Source organism: Drosophila grimshawi, unplaced genomic scaffold, assembly GCF_018153295.1.
Source record: "Drosophila grimshawi isolate 15287-2541.00 unplaced genomic scaffold, ASM1815329v1 contig_1369, whole genome shotgun sequence".
Classification (NCBI taxonomy): Eukaryota; Metazoa; Arthropoda; class Insecta; order Diptera; family Drosophilidae; genus Drosophila; species Drosophila grimshawi.
In genome coordinates this window covers 1640936-1665741 of record NW_025062891.1, presented here as the reverse complement: position 1 = coordinate 1665741, position 24806 = coordinate 1640936, and the positions used below count along the sequence as shown (strand labels likewise).

At 35.5% G+C, this 24806-nt stretch overlaps 9 protein-coding genes across 12 annotated transcripts; 6 read left to right on the top strand and 3 right to left on the bottom strand.

The window, feature by feature from the left end:
- Positions 1 to 371: 371 nt before the first annotated feature.
- Positions 372 to 1415, top strand: LOC6560039. The gene is made up of 3 exons (XM_043216452.1): positions 372 to 460; positions 520 to 942; positions 1003 to 1415. The coding sequence occupies exons 2-3, from the start codon at positions 547 to 549 to the stop codon at positions 1405 to 1407; spliced, it is 801 nt and encodes a 266-aa protein (XP_043072387.1). The 5' UTR covers positions 372 to 460; positions 520 to 546; the 3' UTR covers positions 1408 to 1415.
- A 1212-nt stretch (positions 1416 to 2627) lies between these two features.
- Positions 2628 to 8108, top strand: LOC6560019 (putative transcription factor SOX-14). Of its 3 annotated transcripts, none has more exons than XM_032734846.2 (3): positions 2628 to 2725; positions 4349 to 4731; positions 6572 to 8108. In XM_032734846.2, the coding sequence occupies exons 2-3, from the start codon at positions 4570 to 4572 to the stop codon at positions 8066 to 8068; spliced, it is 1659 nt and encodes a 552-aa protein (XP_032590737.1). In that variant the 5' UTR covers positions 2628 to 2725; positions 4349 to 4569; the 3' UTR covers positions 8069 to 8108. The 3 variants fall into 3 exon arrangements, with proteins under 3 accessions (XP_032590737.1, XP_032590738.1, XP_001987055.2); XM_032734847.2 differs by lacking the exon at positions 2628 to 2725 and adding an exon at positions 3016 to 3280 and having other exon boundaries at positions 4358 to 4731; XM_001987019.3 differs by lacking the exon at positions 2628 to 2725 and adding an exon at positions 3016 to 3280.
- Positions 8109 to 8899: 791 nt separating this feature from the next.
- On the top strand, positions 8900 to 10351 carry LOC6560018. Of its 2 annotated transcripts, XM_032734981.2 has the most exons (3): positions 8903 to 9119; positions 9187 to 10023; positions 10092 to 10351. In XM_032734981.2, the coding sequence occupies exons 2-3, from the start codon at positions 9361 to 9363 to the stop codon at positions 10299 to 10301; spliced, it is 873 nt and encodes a 290-aa protein (XP_032590872.1). In that variant the 5' UTR covers positions 8903 to 9119; positions 9187 to 9360; the 3' UTR covers positions 10302 to 10351. The 2 variants fall into 2 exon arrangements, with proteins under 2 accessions (XP_001987054.2, XP_032590872.1); XM_001987018.3 differs by having other exon boundaries at positions 8900 to 10023.
- Positions 10352 to 10930: 579 nt separating this feature from the next.
- LOC6560017 (5-aminolevulinate synthase, erythroid-specific, mitochondrial) lies at positions 10931 to 13520 on the top strand. Its single transcript, XM_001987017.2, has 2 exons — positions 10931 to 12258; positions 12976 to 13520. Exons 1-2 carry the CDS (start codon positions 11010 to 11012, stop codon positions 13350 to 13352), a joined length of 1626 nt encoding a protein of 541 aa, XP_001987053.1. The 5' UTR covers positions 10931 to 11009; the 3' UTR covers positions 13353 to 13520.
- Positions 13521 to 14512: 992 nt separating this feature from the next.
- LOC6559817 (AP-3 complex subunit sigma-2) lies at positions 14513 to 16228 on the bottom strand. The gene is made up of 4 exons (XM_001987016.2): positions 15967 to 16228; positions 15817 to 15908; positions 14710 to 15134; positions 14513 to 14646 (listed from the first exon to the last, which is right to left on the bottom strand). The coding sequence occupies exons 1-3, from the start codon at positions 16033 to 16035 to the stop codon at positions 14720 to 14722; spliced, it is 576 nt and encodes a 191-aa protein (XP_001987052.1). The 5' UTR covers positions 16036 to 16228; the 3' UTR covers positions 14513 to 14646; positions 14710 to 14719.
- A 613-nt stretch (positions 16229 to 16841) lies between these two features.
- Positions 16842 to 18578, top strand: LOC6559816 (senecionine N-oxygenase). The gene is given in 5 exon segments (XM_001987015.3): positions 16842 to 17080; positions 17292 to 17478; positions 17544 to 17715; positions 17777 to 18312; positions 18375 to 18578. Coding segments are annotated over 5 exon segments (1251 nt in total). The 5' UTR covers positions 16842 to 16895; the 3' UTR covers positions 18546 to 18578.
- A 339-nt stretch (positions 18579 to 18917) lies between these two features.
- On the top strand, positions 18918 to 20109 carry LOC6559815. The gene is made up of 4 exons (XM_001987014.2): positions 18918 to 18959; positions 19152 to 19345; positions 19408 to 19487; positions 19692 to 20109. The coding sequence occupies exons 1-4, from the start codon at positions 18918 to 18920 to the stop codon at positions 19982 to 19984; spliced, it is 609 nt and encodes a 202-aa protein (XP_001987050.2). The 3' UTR covers positions 19985 to 20109.
- Positions 20110 to 20114: 5 nt separating this feature from the next.
- On the bottom strand, positions 20115 to 22071 carry LOC6559814 (stomatin-like protein 2, mitochondrial). The gene is made up of 7 exons (XM_001987013.2): positions 21749 to 22071; positions 21596 to 21694; positions 21297 to 21504; positions 21043 to 21242; positions 20681 to 20825; positions 20481 to 20596; positions 20115 to 20400 (listed from the first exon to the last, which is right to left on the bottom strand). Exons 1-7 carry the CDS (start codon positions 21788 to 21790, stop codon positions 20137 to 20139), a joined length of 1074 nt encoding a protein of 357 aa, XP_001987049.1. The 5' UTR covers positions 21791 to 22071; the 3' UTR covers positions 20115 to 20136.
- A 963-nt stretch (positions 22072 to 23034) lies between these two features.
- LOC6559343 (cytochrome c oxidase assembly protein COX15 homolog) lies at positions 23035 to 24596 on the bottom strand. The gene is made up of 4 exons (XM_001987012.2): positions 24412 to 24596; positions 24228 to 24348; positions 24026 to 24158; positions 23035 to 23970 (listed from the first exon to the last, which is right to left on the bottom strand). Exons 1-4 carry the CDS (start codon positions 24502 to 24504, stop codon positions 23115 to 23117), a joined length of 1203 nt encoding a protein of 400 aa, XP_001987048.1. The 5' UTR covers positions 24505 to 24596; the 3' UTR covers positions 23035 to 23114.
- Positions 24597 to 24806: the final 210 nt, after the last annotated feature.

The following is a 24806-nucleotide window of genomic DNA, read 5'->3' as shown; positions in this document are numbered from 1 at the left end:
TATCGATTAGTCGATAAATTATTTACAAATTGGATTTAGCGACTGACGCAGTGTTTCCACACTGAACTTTCTACTCTACTCAATACTAATTTCATATTATTTAACAATCGGCTAATGGTAAAAGATTTAACTTGTCGAAATGCAATAAAAGCGAATTAGGTGCATAATTATAAATAATAATTTATCAACATTAAATTATAATGTTTTAAATAAGTTATCGAATTTTGGTCATCACAGCAGTAGCATGTATCCCCGACTTCGACTTCTCTCGACTGGCATTGCATTTTGACCGTTCAACTTGGGATGCCCCGTGAAAACTATCGAATACCTTGGTGTGATGCTAATGCAAATGTGACCAGTGGAAACACGTTATTGCATATATGTACATACGTAATTGTTGATTTGTTATTGTATCGCTAAGAATGATTTTGTTAAGTATTTATTCATTTACTTTACTTTGGTGAGTATATTTGTCTTATAATTGGGTCACCACTTTCAAGTTGCTGATGGTCCCCATAGATTTTGCACACACATACATAAGTGAAAATGGCGCTGAACACACAAACAAAACAAACTAGCCGCCAGCGTCTAAGAGGCACTATTTGGACAAGGGAAAAGATTTACAGACTGATCGAGCTTTACCGTGCTTCCGACTGCCTGTGGAATCATTACTCAGAATTGTACAAAAATAAAGACTGTCGCAATAAGGCCATCGATCACATCTGCAGTACCCTGGGCATCACCAAACTGGACTATGGCAAAAAAGTCCACAATTTACGCAATCAATTCAACTCGGAATTGAAAAAATACGAGAGACGTTTGGCGAAAACGGGCGAGAATTCGGATGAAACGGTAAAAGCTTGTCGCTGGGAACATTTCGATAAATTAATGTTTCTACAGCCCATCATTGAACCACGGCCGGGATTTCAACCACAATGCAAGGTTAAATTCTTAACTCATTTTTGGGAAATTTTTTTTAATTTTCTTTTTTTTCTTTTATAGAAAACCACTAGGAACAATAAGTTAAAATTGACGGAAACAAATATCGAAACTGAAAAAGAACAAAAGTCTAATGATAGTATTATCCAGCTGTTGTCTGTTGAGGAGACAAATAACGGTATTGCTAAGGAAAAATCCACTTGTGAATTACAACGAAGTCCTGCATGCGATCCTCGAAGAACTTCTCCCAATTTGATGCACGGCGAACAGCTGAATTATGTGACGACTTCAAGACCGTCCCCGCCCCGGGTTAATCGTGATCAGTGGGATGCTTTTGGGGAGTTAATTGCGAATGAGTTTCGTAATTTAAACTCGGCGATCTCGCGCAAAAAGCTTCAACGTAAAATTATGCGAATTATGCTTGAAGTTGGTGAAGAAGATGATCAAAAATACACAAACACAAATTAATAAAGCTTTGTCTCTTACTCCTTTTATTTTATCTACTATACTCTTTCATTCGCAGCTTCAATTAATTTGAAAAGTAAGCCCAGAGTCAAATTTAAAATTGTTTAATTTGACTTGATAATTGATAGTAAGAAAAAAACATAACTTTTGACATATACATTCTATAGCTATTTGATTCTGCAGGTCGTGTGTGCTTTCAGCAAATATTAAATTGCTAAAACTAAAATCCTTTTACTTTATCTTGAAGATGTGCACACACACTAGTGTACAAACACACAACACATACACATACAGATTCAGAATCATGCTTACACATACAAATAAATATATATACAGATTCATATACAAAAAATATACAGACTGCACAAAACGCAGTTTTATTATTTGCATTATTATGTACAAATGCATATGTATGCATACATGCAAAAGTACATAAATATTGAGTGCATTCATGCTTGCAGATACATACAGTACATGCATGCATACATACATACGCACACACACTGTCGAAGGCATGTCAGACAACCATATGATTAATACGCACTGAACAGCTGATTCATCCGCACCCAGTGTTTATACATAAACACAGAAGCAAACATGCACACATGCATGTGTATTTATATACGCTCACACCATATGGACGTTCATTCGAGCTCCGCTGTCTACACACACACACAATGCCAGCTGGAACCATTACTAAAACTGTTGATATCAAAACGACGACCAGGTCCGCAGCGAGGGACTTGCAATTTCGAGTATGCATAGTTAACGCAATCTGTTATCATCGGTTCAAAAAACCAAGAGATACCAAAGGCACTTTTCAATTAAAATGTATGCATATATAAAAATATAACTCTTCTTAGTTTGGTTATAAAACATATTTGTACATATTGTTTCACATTATTAAATAATAATTAATTACTGATCAGGTTTTAGCTTTCATTCAACTCTTTCCAGCTATCGAGAACACAAACACCAATCCATATCAGCAAATCTGTATCAGTGATTACAAATTGAATTATCGGCCACAATTTAACCGCGTTGCGCCACTGGCTATTTTTTTTCTGTTTTTGAGAGACATCCACTCTCTGGTTGGGTCTCTACTCTCCGTTTCAAATATGCAATCGCACAAAATGCAAGTGTGTGTATGCATGTGTGTATACATTAGTGTGGGATGTATGTGTATTGAGGGGTTTCAAGTCGTAAACTGTGCGAAGCAGTTCACTTGAACAGCTGTAAGCGATCGGCAACGACCTCATCGGTTATTACAAATCTGAAACGCCAAGAAAAATTATACATATATATACACATTTTTAAAGACGTATGTACATTTATTAAAGTAAATTTGTGCCGTATCAAAAATAAATATAATATATAACAAGAAAACAATTCATAGTAATTCGCTTAGTTTATTTGTACGTATTTATTTACGTGCTTATTTATGTATATGCATATATATACTGTGTGTGTGTGTGTGTGTGTATGTGTGTATGTGTGTGTGTATGTGTATATGTGTGCATGTGTATGTTTGACTGTGTGTGTTTGTTCGAATGTAGATTCTCGTCACATTCACCTCGTATCTCAATTTGCTTCGTGTTCGTCGTGTTCGCTGCTCGCTTTTGGCGACTGCGACTAAGGAGACTTGGCGCTTAGATTGGTTTGAACCAGAATGCTCAGACTTTGGCGCGGAGCAGTCGGTCGCAATTTGTGTGTTCCGCTCCGTTGTTGCCTCGAAGAAGTTCAATACAAGAAAACAGAACGACAAACAGAAAAACTAAAACAAAAATACTACTGCCAATTTTCCCAAAAACTAAAATCTAAACAAAAATCAAACCAAATCAAGCAACAAATTAAAGAACAACAAATGCAATAAAATGTAATCAATTTAGCAACAAGTGTTAAAATGCATGCCTAAAAATGCGTATGCATATGTGTATGTGTGTGTATATGTGAGCAGTGTACTCGAATATACAAAAATTATAATATAAACTGCATGGTCATTGTGCCTGTGAGTGGCATGTTTATGTATGCATGTATTATGTATATATTTATATATATACATATGTGTATATATTTATAAATATAGATGTATATATGCAGGTGTATAATGTGTTTAACTGCGTGTTTTTATAATAACTATTCACCATAAAAATATATTCATATTTCTCTAATTATGTGTTAATAAATTCGAGTATGATTTTAAATCGACATTATTCAAAACGCAAATGCAACTGAAACAAACAAGAAACGCAATAAAATAAGCAAAGCGTATAAAATATACACACATGCATAAATACATATACATGTGCATATGTGTCTATATATGCAATCATATGTGCGTTTGACTGTATGTGTGAGTGTTCGTGTGTCTGTGTTTTTTGCGAGTGTGTGTGTGTGTGTGTTGTGTTAGCTCGAGTCATGCACACAAATGCACACACATTTGTATAAAAATGTTCATATGTATTTTACATATGTGCATGTATAAATAAAATAAACTCATACCACACACACACACTCACACTACAGACGCAGCTCGAACGTGAGTCTTTGAACATTGCAAACACAAAACAAGGAACCAGTTTCACCTTGAGTCAATATGCATGCACACACACACACATATGCATACATATAAGCGTATATGTACAAGTTTTATCTACATATTTACATGAACACGATCAAAATATATCCGTATACTTATGAACATGCACACACATGCAATACTTACATACAAAATACAGATCGGGGAGAACTCACAGACACACACACACACAAATAATAACTTAATCGAATAAGACAAAAAAATACAGTAAAAGGATATGCACACAGGCACACATACATACATACATAGTAAATTCTGAATCATACCTTACTGTTATGTCTGTATATGCCTGCATGCATGCTGCATGTGCGTGTCGACTTTAATGAAATAAAAATAATTCTCCAGTCTACTCAGGAAACAACAACAAATACTATCGAAACTGCCTTAAGGATTTGGATCTCAACCACACACACACACACATGTACATATTATGTACGCTAAAGCCGTTATTCAAAAACTTATGAACATTTACAAAAGCAAATCGTGTGCAAAATAAACACACAACACACACCACACACATAAATATTGGGTGCCAAATTTTTGGTTCTTAAATTACAACAACAACAATGGAAAGCGATGGAAGCAGCAGCAATACAAACAGCAGATCTCTACAAGATAACATGCAGAATATGCCACAAGTGGCGAGGGGCAGCGATCAATTGGAATTGGTCTTTGGATCGGCACTCGTTCCCGTTAATTCATGCACCCCCTATTCGGATGCAACGCAAGTAAGTACGAATTCTGATTGGATCTCGTAGAATCCAACATAAATCGATCAATTTTGATATCGACAACTCTAATTGAATATTTTCGCTGGCCAATTTGAGTAAAATATGTTTTTTTTTTTTAAGAAGGCAGTAATAATTGTATTAAAAATCTAGTTATTTGTATATAGAATAAAATAGATCTTTTGTTTAAGTTCTTGACCAAACTCAACAATTTGGTAAAGCGCCTCCAATTGTCGAGAATCACGCAAGATATATATTTTTTACCACCTAGCTGTTGACATATTTCTTGAGATATTTGTGTTCGTTGCGAATAATCGACCTTCGAAAAGGTTATCGGCCTTCGTTATTTGAATGTGTCTAGCTCAACAACTGCGGAGATATACATTTCTTGGTTGTTGCCTATCTTTCAAGTAGGTTATCGGAAATCGTCTGATAAGTAGCGCTATTTTCGTTTGTACTTTAAACTGTCTAGTCCTTTTTCTCTATCTATACCCAATTTTATGGCCAGCACTGTGTTCGCTTGTATGCACAAAAATACAAGAAAAATACACTCAAAGCTCGAAAATTAGTAGATGCAAAGGCAAGCAGCCAGAATGCGATAGATGGATGATGTGGAGGAGGTCAACGAAACTTTCGACTGATAAGATATTTTTTGCAGATTATAGACACACATACACAAATGTGTACATATATATATATAATCGAGCACACATACACTCGCACATTTCTATTTCCTTTTATTTAGTTCAGCTAACTCATTATCAAATTGCAATTGTGCACGTCAACTGACAAATGATATTTATTTCCGAATATGATGAAATTTTGTAAGCAAACCAGCAAATGAATCATTTTTAAGAACTAGCAAAAGACAACTCCTTTTTGAGGATAAAAACACTTGTTATACACACACATATCCATTCATTAGGTACATATGTACCAATTCATATATATGTATTCATGTACAATAGGTACATATGTACCTAAACACACTTACACTTCTCGTGTAAATGTGTACATTAAAGTAATTGTGCAGAGTCTGGTTGGTTTTTGTTTTGTTTGCTTGGATAATATCTTATTAGACATCAGCAATGTCAAGCAACACTCTTTTTTGGCAAGGGCAAATTGCAATGTCATTGACCGTTTGCTTGTGTTTGAAGCATTCGTCTGGTTTCCACCTACGTCCTCCTCCTCCTCCTCCACCCCCAACCCATCATCAGTGAATTTCCCCATTCGTCGCCTAAGCTAACACATTGCTGTTGTTGCTGTCGGTCGTTTTTGCTTCTGCCGTTGTTGCTGTTGTTGTTATTGTTGCTGCTTCTGCTGCAAGCTATATTGGTTGGTTGAACTTCGAGGTTCACGAACTGCTCCAAGGTCGAAGTTAACGCTATTAATAGTGAATTTTTGCCGTCTCTCTTTTGTGTAAATAAAACGGTTATTCACACTGGCAAGATTTTTTTCTTGTTATTTTGGCTACAGCATTTATTGCGTACTAGACATGTACACACATACACATACATATAGATATATTTATATATATATATTTGTGTGCATATAAGTGAATATTTACATATGCATAGGTATATTTACTGTACAAACATATACAACTATAGAAATATATATGTATTCGATATTTCAGACGCGTAGCGTAGGAGTTGTTTGCATAATTGAGATTTCGTTTTTCGATAACTCACGCAGCTTTGTGGAAATTTCGATAATTATCGGTCTTTGACCTATGCTTATTGCGTATAACTCGGAAATGAAAAGACTTAGAATCATTAATATTTTAAATGCTAAAATACTAATTAATGTTTTTGTTTAATTATTCTTGATTTTTGATCAGACAAAAAAACACTCTCCTGGCCATATTAAGAGACCGATGAATGCGTTCATGGTCTGGAGTCAAATGGAGCGACGAAAGATTTGCGAGAGAACGCCCGATTTGCACAATGCGGAAATATCAAAGGAGTTGGGTAAACGGTGGCAGCTCTTGGACAAGGACGATAAGCAGCCATATATTATCGAAGCGGAGAACCTGAGAAAACTGCATATGATAGAATATCCAAATTATAAATATAGACCACAAAAGAAACAAGCGAGATTATCCGTGGTCTTGAAACAGGATCCCGACAGCGATATTAAGCAAGACCCCCACAATAATAACAACAATAATAATAATCATAATAATAATAACAATAATAATAATGATAATACAAATACAACAACAACATCGACCAGTGTTTCAAGCAACGGAACATGCACTGCCGGTCGAAAAAACAAAAGAACTACCTCTACTTGTCAATCTGGAACGCCATCGAAGCGGTCCAAAAACGATTCAGGTGATACAACAGTAATAAAAAACAATAACAATAACAGTAACAGTAAATATAATGTGAAGACTCCCTCCGATTCTGTCGATATTTTACTCCCATTGGATAAAGATTTTTTAAACTACCAGTCAGCCGAATTTTTACCCACAACAAATCATACAAATAATAATAATCATCATCATGGTGAGCTGAGCTCCTCCGACACAATTAAAGTGGAAACTCTAAGCGAAAGTAATCCCAACAATAATACAACACAAGACAATATCTCCCCCGATGTTTTCCAATATTTCCAACTGGCAAGCGATGACTCATCGCTGGAAGTCGTAAATGGTCAAACGAATTTCGGAGATGCGGAACCCAATTTTGATACGGAGGAGAATATTGTGAACGATGCCAATCTGCATTCGGCCAGCCATCATTTATCGCCCTACGTGCAGGAGTGCTTCACCGACGACGACTGCATCGGTGGCGGAGGAGGAGTTGGTTCGGATAGCAACGCAACGCATCATCAGCATCAACATCAGCATCAGCATTATCATCAGCATCAGCATCCAGCGATTTCCTCCTTCGCAGCAGCAGCAGCAGGCGGCATACAGCAGCAAACTGTTACCATGAACATTGAAATACACAATAACAGTTCTGCGCTCTCGTATGTCGAACACACATTCCACACTGATGAATTCAATGCGATTCCATCAGCAGCCGATGACAGCGACTGCAGCATCCTAACCGCGACACATTCGCCGCACATTGGCTTCTGCGACGGCAGTCTGGTAGATGCTGCCGAGGGTATGGCGAATCCATATGGCAGTAGCAGCGGCAGCACAACTCATCCGGACTATAGCAGTAATCTAATTGGAGCACACAACAATGATCTCAACTACACAGTACATGATAATAACGGAGCTCTCCTATCGTACACAATTGAGGACTTACCACCTCAGCCAACTGGTAGTCATCTAGAATTTAATACTAACCGATATGAGTTTTCGAACTTATACAAAATGTAAGCGATAAGAATGTGAGAAAACAAAACAAAAAAAAAAAATAATTAAGCTTTGTGTAATTTTGTAATTAATATGTTTTTACGTTTATTATACACCAAAATACATATATATATATCTATTTATATATATATACATAAATGTAGATTATATATTATATACATACAATACATACATATATACATACATTAAATACATATATAAATATAAACATATATATACACATACATATATGAATTCCATATATAAACGAACAATAAAATGCTTTGCATAAGACGGAAATTTGTTTTTAATTTTTTGTAACGACAACAATATGATTGTGCTTTAAGGTAAGCAAAATATCAGGCCATCGATATAAAAGTATGGCTTGTAGGCCAAGGTTAATTTGACGACAAAGTTTCATCAAGTTAGCTTTTAAACTGAGGAGACATCTCTCTGAATGTTGTAATCACTACAAAGGTATAAAAGAAGAATTGAATGCTGAAAATTCAATAATAATTTTCAAACAATTCTTCAAAATCACATCTAAGAAGATATCGCATCAATTTATTTTTCGTGTCGACATGTTTCTATTTCGCAGCAACTCACTTGATTTGATAACGATGATCTTGAGTCCATCACTAAGGTATACTCAGTGTCAAAATGACGATGTTATTTGAATTGAATGAATCATCAAATTAATCGATTAAGAAAATTACTTCCGTCTTATTCGATATGACGACTGGAAACGATAGGCGCATCACAATTTTGTACTACCGCAGAACAATCGAGTGCGTAATGCACTCGATGGAAACACTGTCATGGGACATTCGATAAATGCGAAATGAACTCTGTCAAGTACAATCATAGCCAACCAATACAAACATATACAATTTTTACACGAGTTGAAAAGTATGGAATTAATTTTGTCGAGCGAATGTGAATTATATTTTCCCAATATATTGCGTAATTACAATATTGTCGACGTTGTCAAAACAAGGATCTATATTTTCAATAACAAAGGAACATACTAAAAACAATTTAAAAAATTTCACAACTGTTCTGAATTATTTCAAAGGTTGTTACACACACATATATAAATAGATTGATAAGTACATAAGCACTCACATTTACCTTATATACAGTGAACAACAGATAGAATGCTGTACTAATAGCTCTGACTGTGAAAATACATACATATGTACGTGCATATGCCACCAAAAACACTAAGGAAACGCAAGAAAATGGATTTGCCGAGGGGAACTACAACTAATTCACTAGTCAATATATTCAATATTACTGCCTGACGCATTTGCTGCATGTACTTCATGCGAATTCTGGTGAAAATGACTTCCCCAATTCACAAACACTTTTGTCAACTAGTCGGAGGAGTACAGGAATCGGAGAAATCACAAATGCTCTGTGCCAAAAACCACAACAACAACAACAACTGCAACTGCAACAAGAACGGTCATCATCCGATTGAGAAAGCGGAAGGAAGTGCGGGCAGACTTTTACCGTATTTGCAGCCAGAGCCATTTGCAGCCGCAATGATTTCCTTTCAGATGGTCGCCGGAGTTGTCCAATCGGTTCTACACCAGTGCAAAGCATCACAGAAGCCCAAGTGCGAAACTCCTCTTCAATTCAATACCAGTATGGAGCCGTCATTTTGTTACTTCGTCGTCGATATGCAGCCGCAAACGGATAATGATTATAACTATCCGGATTATGGACTGAAGTCTTGTTCAGACTTGTCCCCAAATATATCGGATAGTGATTGTTTTCCGATCGATTTGCAACTACATCGTCAGCGCAGCATTTCCGAAGGCAGCGACGATAGTTTCATTTGCTTCAAGGAGGAGGACAACGATGACGATGATGATGATGATAATGATGAGGACGACGACGAGGACAGTTGTCCTACATTTGCTTGTACAACGGATGAGAAGCTTGATGATGGTGTTAAGGAACTTAGGAAGAAGGTATATAAAACACGGTTGAAAAAAATATCCTATAGTGAGTGTTAATCTGATTAATTGTCTTGTTTTAGGTGCACTTCAATTTGAGTCCAGAAGTTCATGTGATGCATGCTTGGAATTTTGCTTATCGAGCGGCACGAAAGGGCGGCTGGCAGCAATTCGCTCGGGATCGCGATAGATTTAGTCAACGGATAAAGCGGGTTGCGCCCATAATCGACATCGTTCTGAGCCCCAGCCATCGGGATAGAGTATATAGAGACCGTTTTTTAGATGTAAATTAGTAGCAGTAAGAGTATCTCTTAATAAATCCAAAATTCCTGTACATATGAAATACTATTCTTTTTGCTTTACAACAGTTTATTACACAAAAATCTGTCTGTAAATATGTGAATATTATGGTTTTAGGAAACCAATACACAGAAATTTATCTGATTGTTGACATTGTTTTGTAAAAAAAACAGTATTTTGTTTATTTGGAAGCTGAATGTTCTATTAAAATGAATTTGATTTAATACAAAACATATGCATTTTCATTTCAAAATTTTAATTAAAAATACATTTAAATGCAATATTAATCTATTTTAAATCAATTCAGTATTCACATTGATCCATACCATTTTTGGAGTAGATTTTTTTCGTGAGTTTTAACCTAAAATTACATTTCCAAATTCAAATGTTGTATTGATGCAAAGGACAAAAAATGTCGACATTTTTGGCTTAAACGTTTTTGGGAAATTTCTGCTATCTCAAAATGGGATATTTTAATGGAGAATTTTTGCTCGAATTTCGAGGAAAACTCGCTTTTCGATATATGAACGCAGAATGTGGTTCGAAACTTATACATATATATCGATGTATCGATATCAATCGATATATTTAATTAATTTAACATCTCCAATTCGAACATTACAGCACTCTTGTTTTTCTTGCATAATTAACAGTTGTGCGAAAAGTCCAATCAGAGCCAGTTGATTAAAATTTGCTTAATCATGCAGTGTCCGTTCTTAAGCCGTTTCAATGCGAATTATGTACGCAATTATGCAGAGGTTTTGTATCAGTCCTACGGCGTTTTCTGCCCCGTAGTTAGCAAAACTATTCCCACTGTCAATGGAAAAAAACTTTCACTGGCAAAACCAACACCATTCGGGGCAGCGACTGCATCAAGGTCGTATTCGACGTCGTCAAATAATAATTATTCGGTCGGTACGAAATCGGCACATGCGGATGATGTAAGCGACAAGCGGAATAGCGCAACAGATGCCAACTCAACGTTCCACTACGAAAAGTTCTTCAACGAGCAGATAATGAAAAAGAAACGAGACCACTCGTATCGGGTTTTCAAGCGTGTCAATCGCTTGGCTGGCGACGGCCTCTTTCCCCACGCCCTCGAATATTCCAAGCAATCGGAGAGACCGATCACCGTTTGGTGCTCCAACGACTACCTGGGCATGTCTGCCCATCCGAATGTGAAGCACGCTGTGGCAAAGGCACTGGAGATGCATGGATCAGGTGCAGGTGGAACTCGGAACATTGCTGGAAATTCTGTGCATCATGAGCATCTGGAGAGGAAGCTGGCGGAATTGCATCAGAAGGAGGCAGCGCTCCTGTTCACCTCGTGCTTTGTGGCAAATGACTCGACATTATTTACGCTGGCGAAACTGTTGCCCGATTGCCACATATTCTCGGATGCAGGCAATCATGCGTCAATGATTCAGGGCATAAGGAATAGTGGTGTGCCCAAGCACATCTTTCGGCACAACGATGTGGAACACTTGCGCCAACTGCTCCAACAGGTGGACAAGGCGACACCGAAAATTGTTGCCTTCGAGACGGTGCATTCCATGACAGGAGCGATTTGTCCGCTCGAGGAACTGCTCGATGTGGCCCATGAATACGGTGCGCTGACATTCATCGATGAGGTCCATGCCGTTGGTCTCTATGGGGATCATGGCGCTGGTGTGGGGGAACGTGATGGTGTCCTATCCAAAATGGACATGATATCGGGCACATTGGGCAAGGCATTTGGAAACATTGGTGGCTACGTAGCTGGCTCGGCCGCTCTCATCGACATGGTGCGCTCCTATGCGGCGGGATTCATCTTTACCACCTCGCTACCCCCAACTGTGCTCTGTGGCTCCCTCGAAGCAGTGAGTATATTAGCCTCGGAGGAGGGACGACAACTGCGAAGCCTTCATCAAAGAAATGTCTCCTATTTGAAGAACTTGCTCAAGAGAGAAGGTAATTTCCTATTAAAAACTAGTTAAGCAAACTAGACATATGTATATATATATATATATATTATTTTTTGCTTAATCATGCAGCATATGCATATATTATTTTTTGCTTAATCATGCAGTATATGCATATATATTTATATATATATAGTAGTAGTAGTAGTAGTATATATATATCTTCTGGCATGTATTTGATTTTGTATTGTTTCTTATTTTCTCGACCAGTTTTAAATGTTTTTTCACAATTTTTCCAATTTGTGAAACTTTAACCGATTTGAGAGAAAACCCCAATTGTCAAAATTCTTTGTTCGACCTTCATTGAAATTAATTCGGTTTCTCGAATTTTGAACAGAAAATTTTGAGTTTCAATAGAATAAAAGGGAAAGGTTAGAGAAAAACAATATAATATAATTGAATGGTTAGTTTATTTATCATTCAATTATATATTGTAGTTTTCTCTTACTCGAAATCCCTTGAAGTATATTTTGGTTTGTGGCAGAGAATTGCTTGGTCGGCTTCGATTCATTTGTTCAATTTGAACATTGAACATTGAAGGTGCCCCAGTTTCTTTTTTCGGGTTTCGTTTTCGTTTTTTTTTTTTTATTTGCATAATTTTGGGTTACGTGCCATTAGGTAATTGGTAATTCATTGAACACGCGCTGCGTTATCTAGTCAAATTGGATATTGGCATGTCTAATGCTCATTTTATCTCATATTTCAGGTTTTCCCGTCGAAGATACACCGAGTCATATAATACCAATTAAAATTGGTGACCCGCTAATATGCAGCGAAATATCGAACCGGCTCATCGAGCAATATGGCCATTATTTGCAATCCATCAATTACCCGACAGTTGCGCGTGGACAGGAGAAACTACGCTTGGCCCCGACTCCATTCCATACATTCGAAATGATGAATGCGCTGGTGACCGACTTGAAGAAGGTGTGGGATGAGTTGAAGCTATCGACAAACGTTCCGTTGACGCCCAGCGCTTGCATGTTTTGCAACAGCGAGAGTTGTTTCCATCAGGACAACTGTCCTGGCCTGGAGTGCGGCATTCCCAATTGTCCTCGCCTGGAAATATCGATTGCTGCTTAATCGAGCAGCGTTATCTTCTTTATGTATTCTTGTACGGCTACTTTGCTGCTTTAACTTGACAAGTTGACAAATTGTGACAAGTAAATTACAAACAAATAACGGTTTTGGTAATATAACATTCATATTAATGGTTGTTGAAATAATAAATTTCAAATTCAAATCTCTAAATTGGATGTGTTTGACTTGGGAAGGGGAGGGGAGGATTTTTACTCATGAAAAAGATTCTTTTGTGTAAGCCAAAATAGTTGTATCAGTTAATGCACAACGATTTCTGGGCTTTGCCACCTCAAGAACTATCCATATGTCCTTTTGAACAAAAATAGTCCTTGGTATGCCGACTCGCATATATGAAAAGAGCTAGGGTCCTTTCAACTGCTAAAATAAGGGAGCTTATTTAAACAGTAAATTGCTTAAAGCTCGGCCATATCCTTGCTTGGTAAGCCATGTGACACAGATTTTATCTTGAGCAGGACTACCAACTGGTAAAAAGACAACCGAATCGTGCATTCCAAGACAACCGGGATTTTGGTATTTTGTTTGGACTCTCAGGTTACCCCATAATTCATGAATGTAGTTCGATGGCGATTTTAGTCCACCGTATTCCACGAAATTCTTTAAGGATCTGGCCTAGAGATATTTTCCATAAATTGCAATTTCCTAGTTTTTACGTATCCTAAAAGTATGCTTCACTTTTCCGAAACTAGTTCGAACTATAATAGTTAAAAATGCACCCTAAAATATGCTTTTTAATTTTAAATTCTACACTAATTAAAATTAAAGTAATTTTTCGTTGAGTTCAAATTTCATATTAATATTATTCGTAGTATATCCATAGTATAGCAGAACTCCCGCAGCATTAAAGCCACATTGCTTAAAGATGGTATATAACTTTGTGTTTACTGCAGGTTGTACATATGTTTAAGTCGTCTGGATCGAACTACTCTATTATATAGCTGTCATTTGTTTTCGTATGAACAAAATGTTCTTTGTAGCAATGCGTTCTATAATGTTCGCCACATTTGGTAAAAAACACATTAACATCGATGGAAAAAGTTATGGCAATGAAATAGAAATTTCTATGGACACACATTTAACCCTTTTTTGGTACAATGTATGGAATATTCAGTTCGCAATATGTACAGAAATATAATATTCGTAACTTTGGACCAAAGCTTAGATGCCGGCTGCTTGACGCCGGTCTTTCTTTTATTAAATTAGATTTCATCTATTTGTACTTAAAGTTACACATTTGAGAATTACATTTCTAGCGACGGTTAAGACCTTAATTGGGAACCTGTTAAAAATGATAAATGAGAGTATAAGTTGGCAGGCTTATGGTAAATAAGAGGTAACATACAATTATTATATTAAAATTTCAAGTCCTTTATAGCTTGTGGCAAGTCTGGCAGTTTGATATCCTTAATTTGCTGGGGAATGTTCATGCTTTTCACAACGCTAACCGCGCGAGCTGGCGCCGCCGATATGCCCGCCTCCTGTTTGATCAACTTATTCTGTTCCTCAATCCGTGCCATTATATCGTTCATATTCGTTTGCAGCACCATTCCGCCCATCACCAGCTCGGAGAGTATGTGATGGACGGCATCGGCATGGAATATTAAGTCCAATTCGCACACATTCTCGAAGCACTTGTCTAACGTTTCGACAAATACTTGGATCAGATCGAGGATACCCAATTCGCTCTCCGAGGAGTCGACGCAGAACACGAAATACAGTGTCGCATAATGCCGGTATATCAGCTTGTAATCTGCTCCGCCAATCAAGCTAAAAAAAAACAATGACAAGTATACATAGTATATATAATATTTGTAAGTATAACAATAACAGCACACTTTTCAACCATCTGTTTCAACCCACAAAAACTGAGGTGGTACTCCCGACGAGCAAATAAAAGTCTACTCTACTCTACTAGAGCATCTGAACGTTCCGCCTGGACCTGCATTTTCCCAGATAGCCAAACTGTTTTCAGATTACTTGGCTTCATTTCAAACAATTCAGGAACTGTCAGCAACTGTCGAAGATCCATTTATAGTTTGTCATTCACTTCATTTGGGTTACGGGACACAGCGACTACAGTAGCAACTACATTGTCGAAGAATAAGAGAAATTGGTCGACACACTTCTTCGGAAACTGTGGACTCGGCTAGTGATGGGCATCAAGAATGTATATCCCCTTAAGGGATTCGAGATTTTTCCTTCAATGCGTTACAAACTTTCCCTCTAGAAGGGTTTACAAATTTGTATTAAAATAACTTCAACTAAGATAGTGAAATTATACCATTTCAACCATCGAAACTTTCTTTTTAAATTGATTCACTTGTTCCAACCCTGCATACAATCTACTTTGGAATAAATTACTAAATTGTAACCTCTGCTGATTGCACGTAATGCACTTATAAGAAACAGCTGAACCAAAATATGAACGTATACAAAGGTTTTTCTTTACCTGCCGCCTTCCAGAAAATTGCAAACATTGTCATCGCGCTTGGATACTAGTTGGAATGTCTCCTTAATGATTTGTTGTTGTAGATTCTCATCCTAAGTAACAAATGTAATTACATACACATAATTGAATGTCAAACGAATGAATGCTTACGAAATATTGGTAAAACTTTGATAATCGTGGCTTCCCATGATTGTTAAATACTAGTATGGCTTTTATCATCTTCAATCGTATGTTAATAAAATCACAAATTAGAGATGGTTGTAAATATTTTGTTCCATATGTTTATCATTTATAGTGATGGCATCTCAACACACAAACATTACGTATCAAGTCAAAAAGTTATCGAAAATAATCGAATTGTGTGTTTCCACTGTGTTCAGTGTCCAATTTCAGGTTTTGTTTGCTTGACGCTAAAACAGTGCTTTATTTGCGAGCATCAAAATACAATTTTTTAACACAAATAACTGAACGATTGCTTTTATTTTTTTCTTATTTTTTAATTTGGTTTAAAAAACAACAAAATTGTATAATACTTAGAACTATAGAGGTCACAGAATCAATTTCTACAAATACACACTTTTCTGTAAATATTATCAAATTACACTTTGTACATTGATTAGAAAGGTACAAATATTTAGTTCAGAGTGGAGGGTATCGCTCAATTAGCATTGAGATGGCATTCAACTGATATGATAATCAATTTAACTCAGTTTATATTTAGTATGCATAAGCCACCGAAGGTCGCTTTTTGCTGTTCCAATTACCCTCCCCTGTATTTCAAAAGCTTATTATTGACATAAATATTTTTTTAATCTAATTACTTACTATATTTAATTATATTTAGGAGTTGTTACTATTTCTCATTGTAAACCACTCGTCAGCAAATTTATTCAAAGGTAAACAAAATACATATATGGCGACTTATTAGCGAAAGCAAAAATCGGAATTCACGTAATTTTAATTTCAAGTGTAGATTACAGCTTATGTGTACACAAAGCTCATAACTGATAAAGATTCATGTAAACTTCGCTGATGTTCGTTCTGTGAACGCGGATCAATTTCAAGCTGAAGCTGAAATAATGAGTTTGTGTATAATTGGTGCTGGAACCGCAGGACTCTGTTGTGCTCGACGCGCACAGGAGCGTAATTTAAATCCTACAGTTTTTGAACTCTCACATCAGATCGGTGGAACATGGGCATATAACAAGAACACAGGGACTGTTAATGGTATCGATGTGCACAGCAGCATGTATGAAAATTTAAGGTAAGTGATTAAAAACAACAACAACAAAACAAAATAGAAAATGATCAAATGTCACATGAAGTTTAAAAAATATATGAAATACATTAAAAGAAATATATTTAAAATTTGAAAAAACTTTATTTTTAATTTATTGGTTTATTTTTACATCAAGTTATATTAACATTAGACTAGGTTTTTATTTCTTTTAATAATCAAATTCTTATCTATTAAGAACCAACTTGCCCAAGGAGGTCATGGGATTTCCAGATTTTGAGATAGGCGCAGACCGGAAATCTTATCTCCCATCTGAAGATATTTGTGCCTTTCTAAATCAGTATGCCGATCATTTCGAATTACGAAAGTTTATTCAATTTAATACATATGTCATAAGGGTGGTCAGAAAAAAACTCAAGTGGCAAGTAAGTAAATTAATGAATAAAAAAATGAAATCAATTTAATGTTAATTTTCCTCCTACATATATAGGTTATTGTCAAGAATCTATTGATAAACACTGTACGCATATGTTATTTTGATAATATTATGATTGCAAATGGACATTATCATACACCAAATTACAGTCAAATTAAGAATGCAAATCTATTTCGTGGCGAATATTTGCACAGTCATGATTATAGAAATAGCGAGATATTTCAAGGTAACTATAACTCCTCTCATTTGAGATACATCTGACAGTGATAAGTATATCATTAATGTAGGAAAGTGTGTGTTGGTTATTGGTGGAGGACCCAGTGCTTTGGACTTGTCGAATATTATATCCAAATCAGCCAAAAATGTTACACTTAGTCATCACTTGGAAGGCATTTCGAAATCCATTTTTTTCGAAAATGTTCAAACTAAACCAGATGTCAAAGAGTTGGATGAAAATGGCGCATATTTCGTAGATGGATCTTACACAAAATTTGATACAATATTCTTTTGTACTGGGTATAAGTATGCATTCCCCTTTCTCAGTGTCACGTCGGGTATATATGTTGAGGAGAATTATGTGCAAATGCTTTATAAGCAATGCATTAATATACGCAATCCAACAATGGCATTAATCGGCTTACCATTCTATGTGTGTGCCGCACAAATGATGGATTTACAAGCTAGATTTGTCTTAAGCTACTTTTGTGGCACAAATCAATTATTAACCCAAAAGGAAATGTTTGAAGATACATTGGAAAGCATGGAAAAGAAGTGGCAAATGGGTTACAAAAGGCGGCAAGCCCATATGCTGGGAACTACTCATGTAATGCATATATTCAAAGCTAAAAATCTATGAAATAATATATAAATTATTTTTTTATTCAGATGGAATATTTTTACAGAAATTAGCCAGCACTGCCCAGATTGCAAAATATTAAGCCTGTTATGGCAAAATTGCATAATGAGAGCAGTAATTGTTTTAATGAGAACTTGATTAATTTTCGTGAAGATATTTTTAGGATTGTTGACAGTGAAACTTTTATAAAAATAAATTAAATCCATTTTCAACACACCAGCAATGTTTTCATAAATGTAATGACCTTAACGTGTTCATATTCTTTATAAATAAAACAGTTTTTTTTAAATAGTATATTTAACTTAACTTTTTAGTAAATCCATCTTACATGCCTCGGGCAAGCCTTGTATTGCATACACCTGCATGTGCATATGCATATGCATATATATATGTAGGCTGCAATTAACAAAAAAGTGTGTGAGTTTTACAAAATAATGCAAATTCTCACAAACATTCATATTGTCTTTTGCATGAGCCAAGTGCAAAAGCTAACTTTGCACTTTTATTGTCATTCACTCAAGTTTCGTTTGTCTCTTCAACTGCAGAATTCTAAATTCATACTAAAATTTAAGATGAAGTTTGCTGCTTGTATTTGCCTTAAAGTTTTACAAATAGTAAGTACCTATATTTATATGGATTTAGTAATCAGTAATGGGTGTGCAACAATATATTCAATGGTAAATCGAGTTCAAGGTCAACGCCATCAGTAAAATAAATCAAAGTTTTGTGAAAATGGCGAAGACATATGATGTTTTCTAAATCTTTCTTGTGTGAAATAAATTGTGCGTTTTATGATTCATTAATAGATTTTTACTGTCGCAACGTTGATCCTAAAAAAGTTATCTGATAAATATTCTGAGCGGTTACTAACAAGTAATCAAAAGAGGCTTACGGAATGGATGCTTCTAAATACGCTTTCATTAACGAAAGAAGCTGATGAATTTAGTTTACTGACTTTCACGGGATATATTTTTATATCAATGATTTTATTGATATGCAGGTAATTACGATTATGTGTAATAATATAAAATTATACAAATCAAGAATTACTATTTTTTTTAGATTCACTGAAAAGAACTCCAATTATCACATATGTGAGATTATTTTATTGAGTTTTGGAGTAATATTTTTCACTACACAAGGCAAGTACCAATATAAGCATATTTTTAATCTAATACATATGATTTATTAATTCATATTATTGTTACGTGAACTTCGACACAAAAGCCTGATTCAAAATTTAAATGTAGGATTAATTTAGAGGCCAATCCAATTAAAAAGCCTGCATTTGAAAATTATATTATTTAATTTTATTATTATAATTATTTTTTCTACAATTTTTCCAGGGCTATTAACATTTAGTATTGTGGAACAGTTGCAAGATGATGTATCAGTTTTCAGTTATGTAATCGGATCATTATCTTTTATATGTGCGCTTCTTTTTGCCTTAGACCTATTCTTTTTTAAACGTATGTCGGAACCTAAAAATGCGATTTCTCAAACTGATTTGGAGTGGAAAACTAAAGCTGCCACCTACAAGCAAGGATTGGAAATAGCAACTAACGAGAAAACGGCGTGCTGTCGGCAGGCAGTGTTGAAAACTGAGAAAAAACTAACATATTTACGAACGGATTTATAATTTGAATTGGAATCACTTTTGTTTATAGTTGTAATTAATCAAAGAAAAGGTTTTTAAATATTTCAAAAATGTATAACATTATTAGTTCACAACAAACAAACGGAATCAAACAAACTTCGGATATAGTTGCTATTTTGTAATAAAATTTAATTTTATTCAACGTTAATTTTAACATTTTCCTTTTCCTCAGTTAGCGCATTGAACTCAACTTTCTTACTTAAGCAGTCTCCATTTTGGGCTGAAGAATCGACATATTGCTTAGATACAGTACTGTAAACGGCCATGGCTTGGGCAACAAGTCCAGTTACATCTCCGGCATTCGATGGCAAGATCATTGTATTATTTGATTTTGCCAACTTCTTGAAAGCTTCAATATATTGCTCGGCCAATGTAAGAGATGCTGCATTTTTACCGTCCTATAAGAATTTAATTTTGTGTGTGTGTGAGAGTATGTTTTAGGCTATTTACATATATATGTATGTATAATACCGCATACCGTATGTCCCAGAGATTTTGCAATTGCGTGAAGACTTCGAGCTCTAGCATCGGCAACTGCTATCATGGCAGCAGCCTCGCCGCTGGCTTTGTTGATGTGCTCTTGCCTTTCAGCCTCTATAAGTATGTAAATAAATAAATATAAATATCTCGTGGCGCTTGTCTTAAATTGATTTATTTTAAATTGAAATTTGAACTTACCGGATGCAAGAATTCTCGATTTTCTTTTGCCTTCGGCAATGTTAATTTCAGCTTCACGGACACCTTCAGATTCTAAGATTGCTGCTCGTTTTCTTCTTTCCGCTTCAACTTGCATTTGCATCGCTTCGTGAACTCTAGTTGGCAGCTTTAAAAAGGAAAACAAGTAAGAAGGTTGCACTCGAAAGTAACCGATTGCCCAATACTCCGATCTCAGCTCAAAACAGCTTCTACATTAGACAACGCTTTTTGCGATTTTTCTAAAATTTCATCTGACTCGGACATTTTCGAGTTAGTCAAAATTTGCACACGAATTATGCCTCTGGAATCAGAGTACAAGATTTGTTATTGAAAATAATAGTTACCCGAATGTCGCGAATCTCGTAGCGCAAACAGGCAATTCCCCAAGCCTCGCTGGCTTTGTTTATTGAATCGACAATGCTAACATTTAGGGATTCTCTTTCCCGAAACACTTTGTCCAACGACATTTTGCCAAGTTCCGATCTCATTGTTGTTTGCGCTAGTTGAGTAATGGCAAATTCTGGATCCTCAACACCATATGAAGCTGTAAATTAAACATTATTAAGAGTAATGCAAACGTAATTGTGAAATAACAAACCTCTATAGGGATCTATGATCCGCAAGTAAAGCACGCCATCTATGCTAAGCGTTACATTATCGGATGTAATCGCACTTTGTTTAGGAACGTCTATCGCAATTTCCTTTAAGCTCTGCACATACTTGATTTTATCAGCAATGGGCACCAAAATATTGAGGCCGGGATCGAGAATTCTATGAAATCTACCCATGCGCTCGACAACCCAAGCCTTGATCAAACATTATTGACATAAGAAAACAAGAAGCACTCGATTATTTAACATACAAATATTACAGATATATATATGCGTATATATGTACCTCCTGTTGCGGCACAAACATAACAATTGTGTTCACTGGGGTTGAGGCTTTTCCTCTGGATTGCCTCGCAATGCAGGTGCCGGCAAGCAAGAACTCTTGCTGCAAATTGTAACATTAGATTGTGAATAGATTTCAATAGTTTTAACAACTTACTTTCGGTAATAATCTTCGCGTGGAAAACAGTAATCGAGACATTTTTGTTTTATGAAATATGCAAGCTCTTTGGAACTTCAGACAAAAAAATTGTACTTATGTAGAAAACATATGTTTATCGGCACAGGGTGGTTCAGGTAAAAATTATTGATTCCGATGGCCTGCATTAAATGAAGAGTTTCCACTGCTGACTCTAATCAATGATCGAACGATGTATGTGTTCCAAGTTCTTCAGCGTTTAATATTAAACATTATATGATATGCACTATTATGATTTTTAATAATAAATATAATTAACTGTAAGTAAACCTAAAATCTGAATGACTGACAGTTCAAAGTTGCACTTTTGACAGTGGTTATAGAAACAAATGAGTACTTGTGAAGATTACTGAAAAATGTAAAGAAAATCACGAAAATATATTTTTGTTCTAATGTGGAATTTTTCAGTTAAAGTTATTGAATTGAATGTTCTAAAATATGTAGTAAGTAAGACGCGTGAAAATTTTAAAATATGTGTGAAAAATTTATATATTATGTATTTTCGAAATAAAAATTTTATATCATATAAATGCTGTAAAGTATAAAAATTGAAATGCGCGGAGGATGAAAGAAAACTTGTAGAAAGAATCTCCAGCAAGACCAAGCAAAAAATTTGTAGAAAATTTCCAAAAGCTTATATCGTCTGGTTGACCTTCTAGGAACTTTTCGTGTTATTTATAAATCTTACACATAATATTTTTTTATAACAGTTGTGTGGCCAAAGATGACAAACAGACTAACTTCTCGACTTCTCTCGCAACTTCAACTACTGCTGTACCAGCAGGTGTAGGGGTAGCTAGAATTTATTAGCGCGTTATGTTACAAATAGTGGTAAGGTAACATGTCATAGTAATTGTAGGTAAGCCGATATATATATAATTTTCCATTCTATTCTTTGTGTTCCTCTATATCTCTTTTCACCTCCCATTCTCCCTTTATTCTTATGATTATATAAATAATATATAATCATTAATAATTTTTGGTCTACTCAAGTTTTTTTTTCCTTTTTGGCTTTTTACTCAAGTTTTTTTTTCCTTTTTGGCTTTTTACATTTTAATACTACTTATTGCCTTTTAAATGTTCGCTTAATTATTCCTTTTAATTTTGACCCAATTGTTTTTATTTATGTTTTTTTTTCTAACGTCAACTGCTGCATTACAATGCTCTCAATTTTTATGATTGAATATTATTGCTCTTAGAAATAAATTGTTTCGAAGAAAAAACAAGACATAAAAAACTACGAATTATTGAAAATAAAAATGCACACCTAATTTATTGTCCTTGAGTATATAAGGATAACATTTATTTTTTGTACATACATTTGCATTTATTTTGGTACATATTTTAGAAAACGCAGCTCATGCGAGAGCCACACAGCAAAGCTGAGTAGTAATAATGATCCAGATTGATGGGCTGTAGCCAAAGGAACGGGTACATAGGTAAGTAATGTCGTAACGCCTAAGGTGGCTTGCGTCCAGGCCATGATTGTAACTGCATTAATCGCCCACTTTGCACGCTTGGGTAATTTCTGGCTTCTCGTTATCAGATATAAAGCTGTTATTAGGGAAACTGTTGTAATTCCCAATATACGATGATTAAACTGAACTGTCGATGGATTTTCTGTTATATTTCTGTGTACAGGTTTAAACTGTAAGATATCGTCCGGTACCCAATTATCACCCATTTTTGGAAAGGAGTTATAAACTAATCCCGCATCTAGACCAGCAACAAATGCCCCTGAGATAGCTGTTAAGAATACGAAACCTTTCGTTAAGTGTGACAAGGGCTTAATATTAAATACCCTTTTTGCTGCAGAAACAGTAAATGTACCGGAAGGTAACAGTTTCGACAATCCGTTAGATAAAAATAGCGAATATAGAACGAATGCGGCGGCCAAATGTGAAGCTAGCCGATACTGGGATACTCGCGGCACATCATTTGGATCATTAAATCTGTCTTCCAACCCAGATTTCACCATATACCAGCCCATTAAACCTTGGAGGCCAATTAAAGTGCCCAACACGAGTACCATCTTCTTCGTTCTTGCACAAAAATAGCCTTTTTTCCAAAAGTATGTGGCGGGGATTAGGAAAAATGCCCCAATTGCACGACCCCACATTCTGTGCATGTATTCCATCATATAGATAAATTTAAACTCCTCCAAAGTAATGCTGGCATTCTTTCTGGAAAGACATATACACATTATATAATATAAGAATAAAATATGTAAAGACATACAGTTTAAATTCAGGATACTGTTGATAGTTCTCAAACTCTTTAATCCATTCTTCCTGACTTCGCGGCATATGTTCGCCCATTAATTTCCAAGTGACCATTGAAAGTCCTGATTCTGTTAGCCTGGTTACACCGCCTTTATATTAAACAATGATCAATCAGTATTAAACACCTTTTCAATTTCTCATTTTCTAGTGTAATTTACCAAGCCCAACAGCAACGAAAACCATGCCGCCGCATCCGAGAAACCATTTGCCAACTGTTTTATCGGATTTCGAAATACTTATTTGTTTTAGTTCAGCAGGAGGAGGTCGTAATGGTATTTGCTAAAGCGTAAAAACTATTACTAAATACCAATTCTGATGTAAGATTGCTTATTTCTTGCATACTTTGGACTGACTTTCCACAAGAGTCTGCTGCAGCCGGCGAGTTGGAATAAATTTCTTAAATCCATTGACTCTTTGGTACACGGACCGCAGCATTTTTAGATATAAATTAGAGCTTAATATAAGATAAGTCTTGTTACGAGGTATATTCTTTAACTTAAGTTAAACTATTTGAATTTAAGAATAATAATAATGAATGAACGTAATGTTAGGGATGGGCAGAATTCTATATTTAGAACGAGTACTTTAAAGTATATTTAGAAGGCCGGTTTAGTGATATTTAAATATTTTGTCATTAACGATATGCTTAGTTTTTAATATATTTTATTAAAAATTTGTGGGTATTTGGAGGTCAAAACAGTGGCCAGCTTATTTTTTAAGATCATCTTTCATGTGTA

Coding starts and splice junctions, on each gene's coding strand:
- LOC6559814 (XM_001987013.2), bottom strand. CDS start 21,790: ATGTCTCGATTACTGTTTTCCACGCGAAGATTATTACCGAAA. Junction 21,695..21,748: donor CGCGAAGATTATTACCGAAA/GTAAGTTGTTAA, acceptor TACAATTTGCAG/CAAGAGTTCTTGCTTGCCGG. Junction 20,401..20,480: donor CAAAATCTCTGGGACATACG/GTATGCGGTATT, acceptor AAATTCTTATAG/GACGGTAAAAATGCAGCATC.
- LOC6559817 (XM_001987016.2), bottom strand. CDS start 16,035: ATGATAAAAGCCATACTAGTATTTAACAATCATGGGAAGCCACGATTA. Junction 15,909..15,966: donor CAAAGTTTTACCAATATTTC/GTAAGCATTCAT, acceptor TTTGTTACTTAG/GATGAGAATCTACAACAACA. Junction 15,135..15,816: donor AATTTTCTGGAAGGCGGCAG/GTAAAGAAAAAC, acceptor GTTTTTTTTTAG/CTTGATTGGCGGAGCAGATT.
- LOC6560019 (XM_032734846.2), top strand. CDS start 4,570: ATGGAAAGCGATGGAAGCAGCAGCAATACAAACAGCAGATCTCTACAA. Junction 4,732..6,571: donor CCTATTCGGATGCAACGCAA/GTAAGTACGAAT, acceptor ATTTTTGATCAG/ACAAAAAAACACTCTCCTGG.
- LOC6559815 (XM_001987014.2), top strand. CDS start 18,918: ATGAAGTTTGCTGCTTGTATTTGCCTTAAAGTTTTACAAATA. Junction 19,346..19,407: donor ATGATTTTATTGATATGCAG/GTAATTACGATT, acceptor TATTTTTTTTAG/ATTCACTGAAAAGAACTCCA. Junction 19,488..19,691: donor AATATTTTTCACTACACAAG/GCAAGTACCAAT, acceptor CAATTTTTCCAG/GGCTATTAACATTTAGTATT.
- LOC6560017 (XM_001987017.2), top strand. CDS start 11,010: ATGCAGTGTCCGTTCTTAAGCCGTTTCAATGCGAATTATGTACGCAAT. Junction 12,259..12,975: donor GAACTTGCTCAAGAGAGAAG/GTAATTTCCTAT, acceptor CTCATATTTCAG/GTTTTCCCGTCGAAGATACA.
- LOC6560039 (XM_043216452.1), top strand. CDS start 547: ATGGCGCTGAACACACAAACAAAACAAACTAGCCGCCAGCGTCTAAGA. Junction 943..1,002: donor GATTTCAACCACAATGCAAG/GTTAAATTCTTA, acceptor TTTCTTTTATAG/AAAACCACTAGGAACAATAA.
- LOC6559343 (XM_001987012.2), bottom strand. CDS start 24,504: ATGCTGCGGTCCGTGTACCAAAGAGTCAATGGATTTAAGAAATTTATT. Junction 24,349..24,411: donor TTGTGGAAAGTCAGTCCAAA/GTATGCAAGAAA, acceptor TTTACGCTTTAG/CAAATACCATTACGACCTCC. Junction 23,971..24,025: donor CAGTATCCTGAATTTAAACT/GTATGTCTTTAC, acceptor ATGTCTTTCCAG/AAAGAATGCCAGCATTACTT.
- LOC6560018 (XM_001987018.3), top strand. CDS start 9,361: ATGTACTTCATGCGAATTCTGGTGAAAATGACTTCCCCAATTCACAAA. Junction 10,024..10,091: donor TTAAGGAACTTAGGAAGAAG/GTATATAAAACA, acceptor GTCTTGTTTTAG/GTGCACTTCAATTTGAGTCC.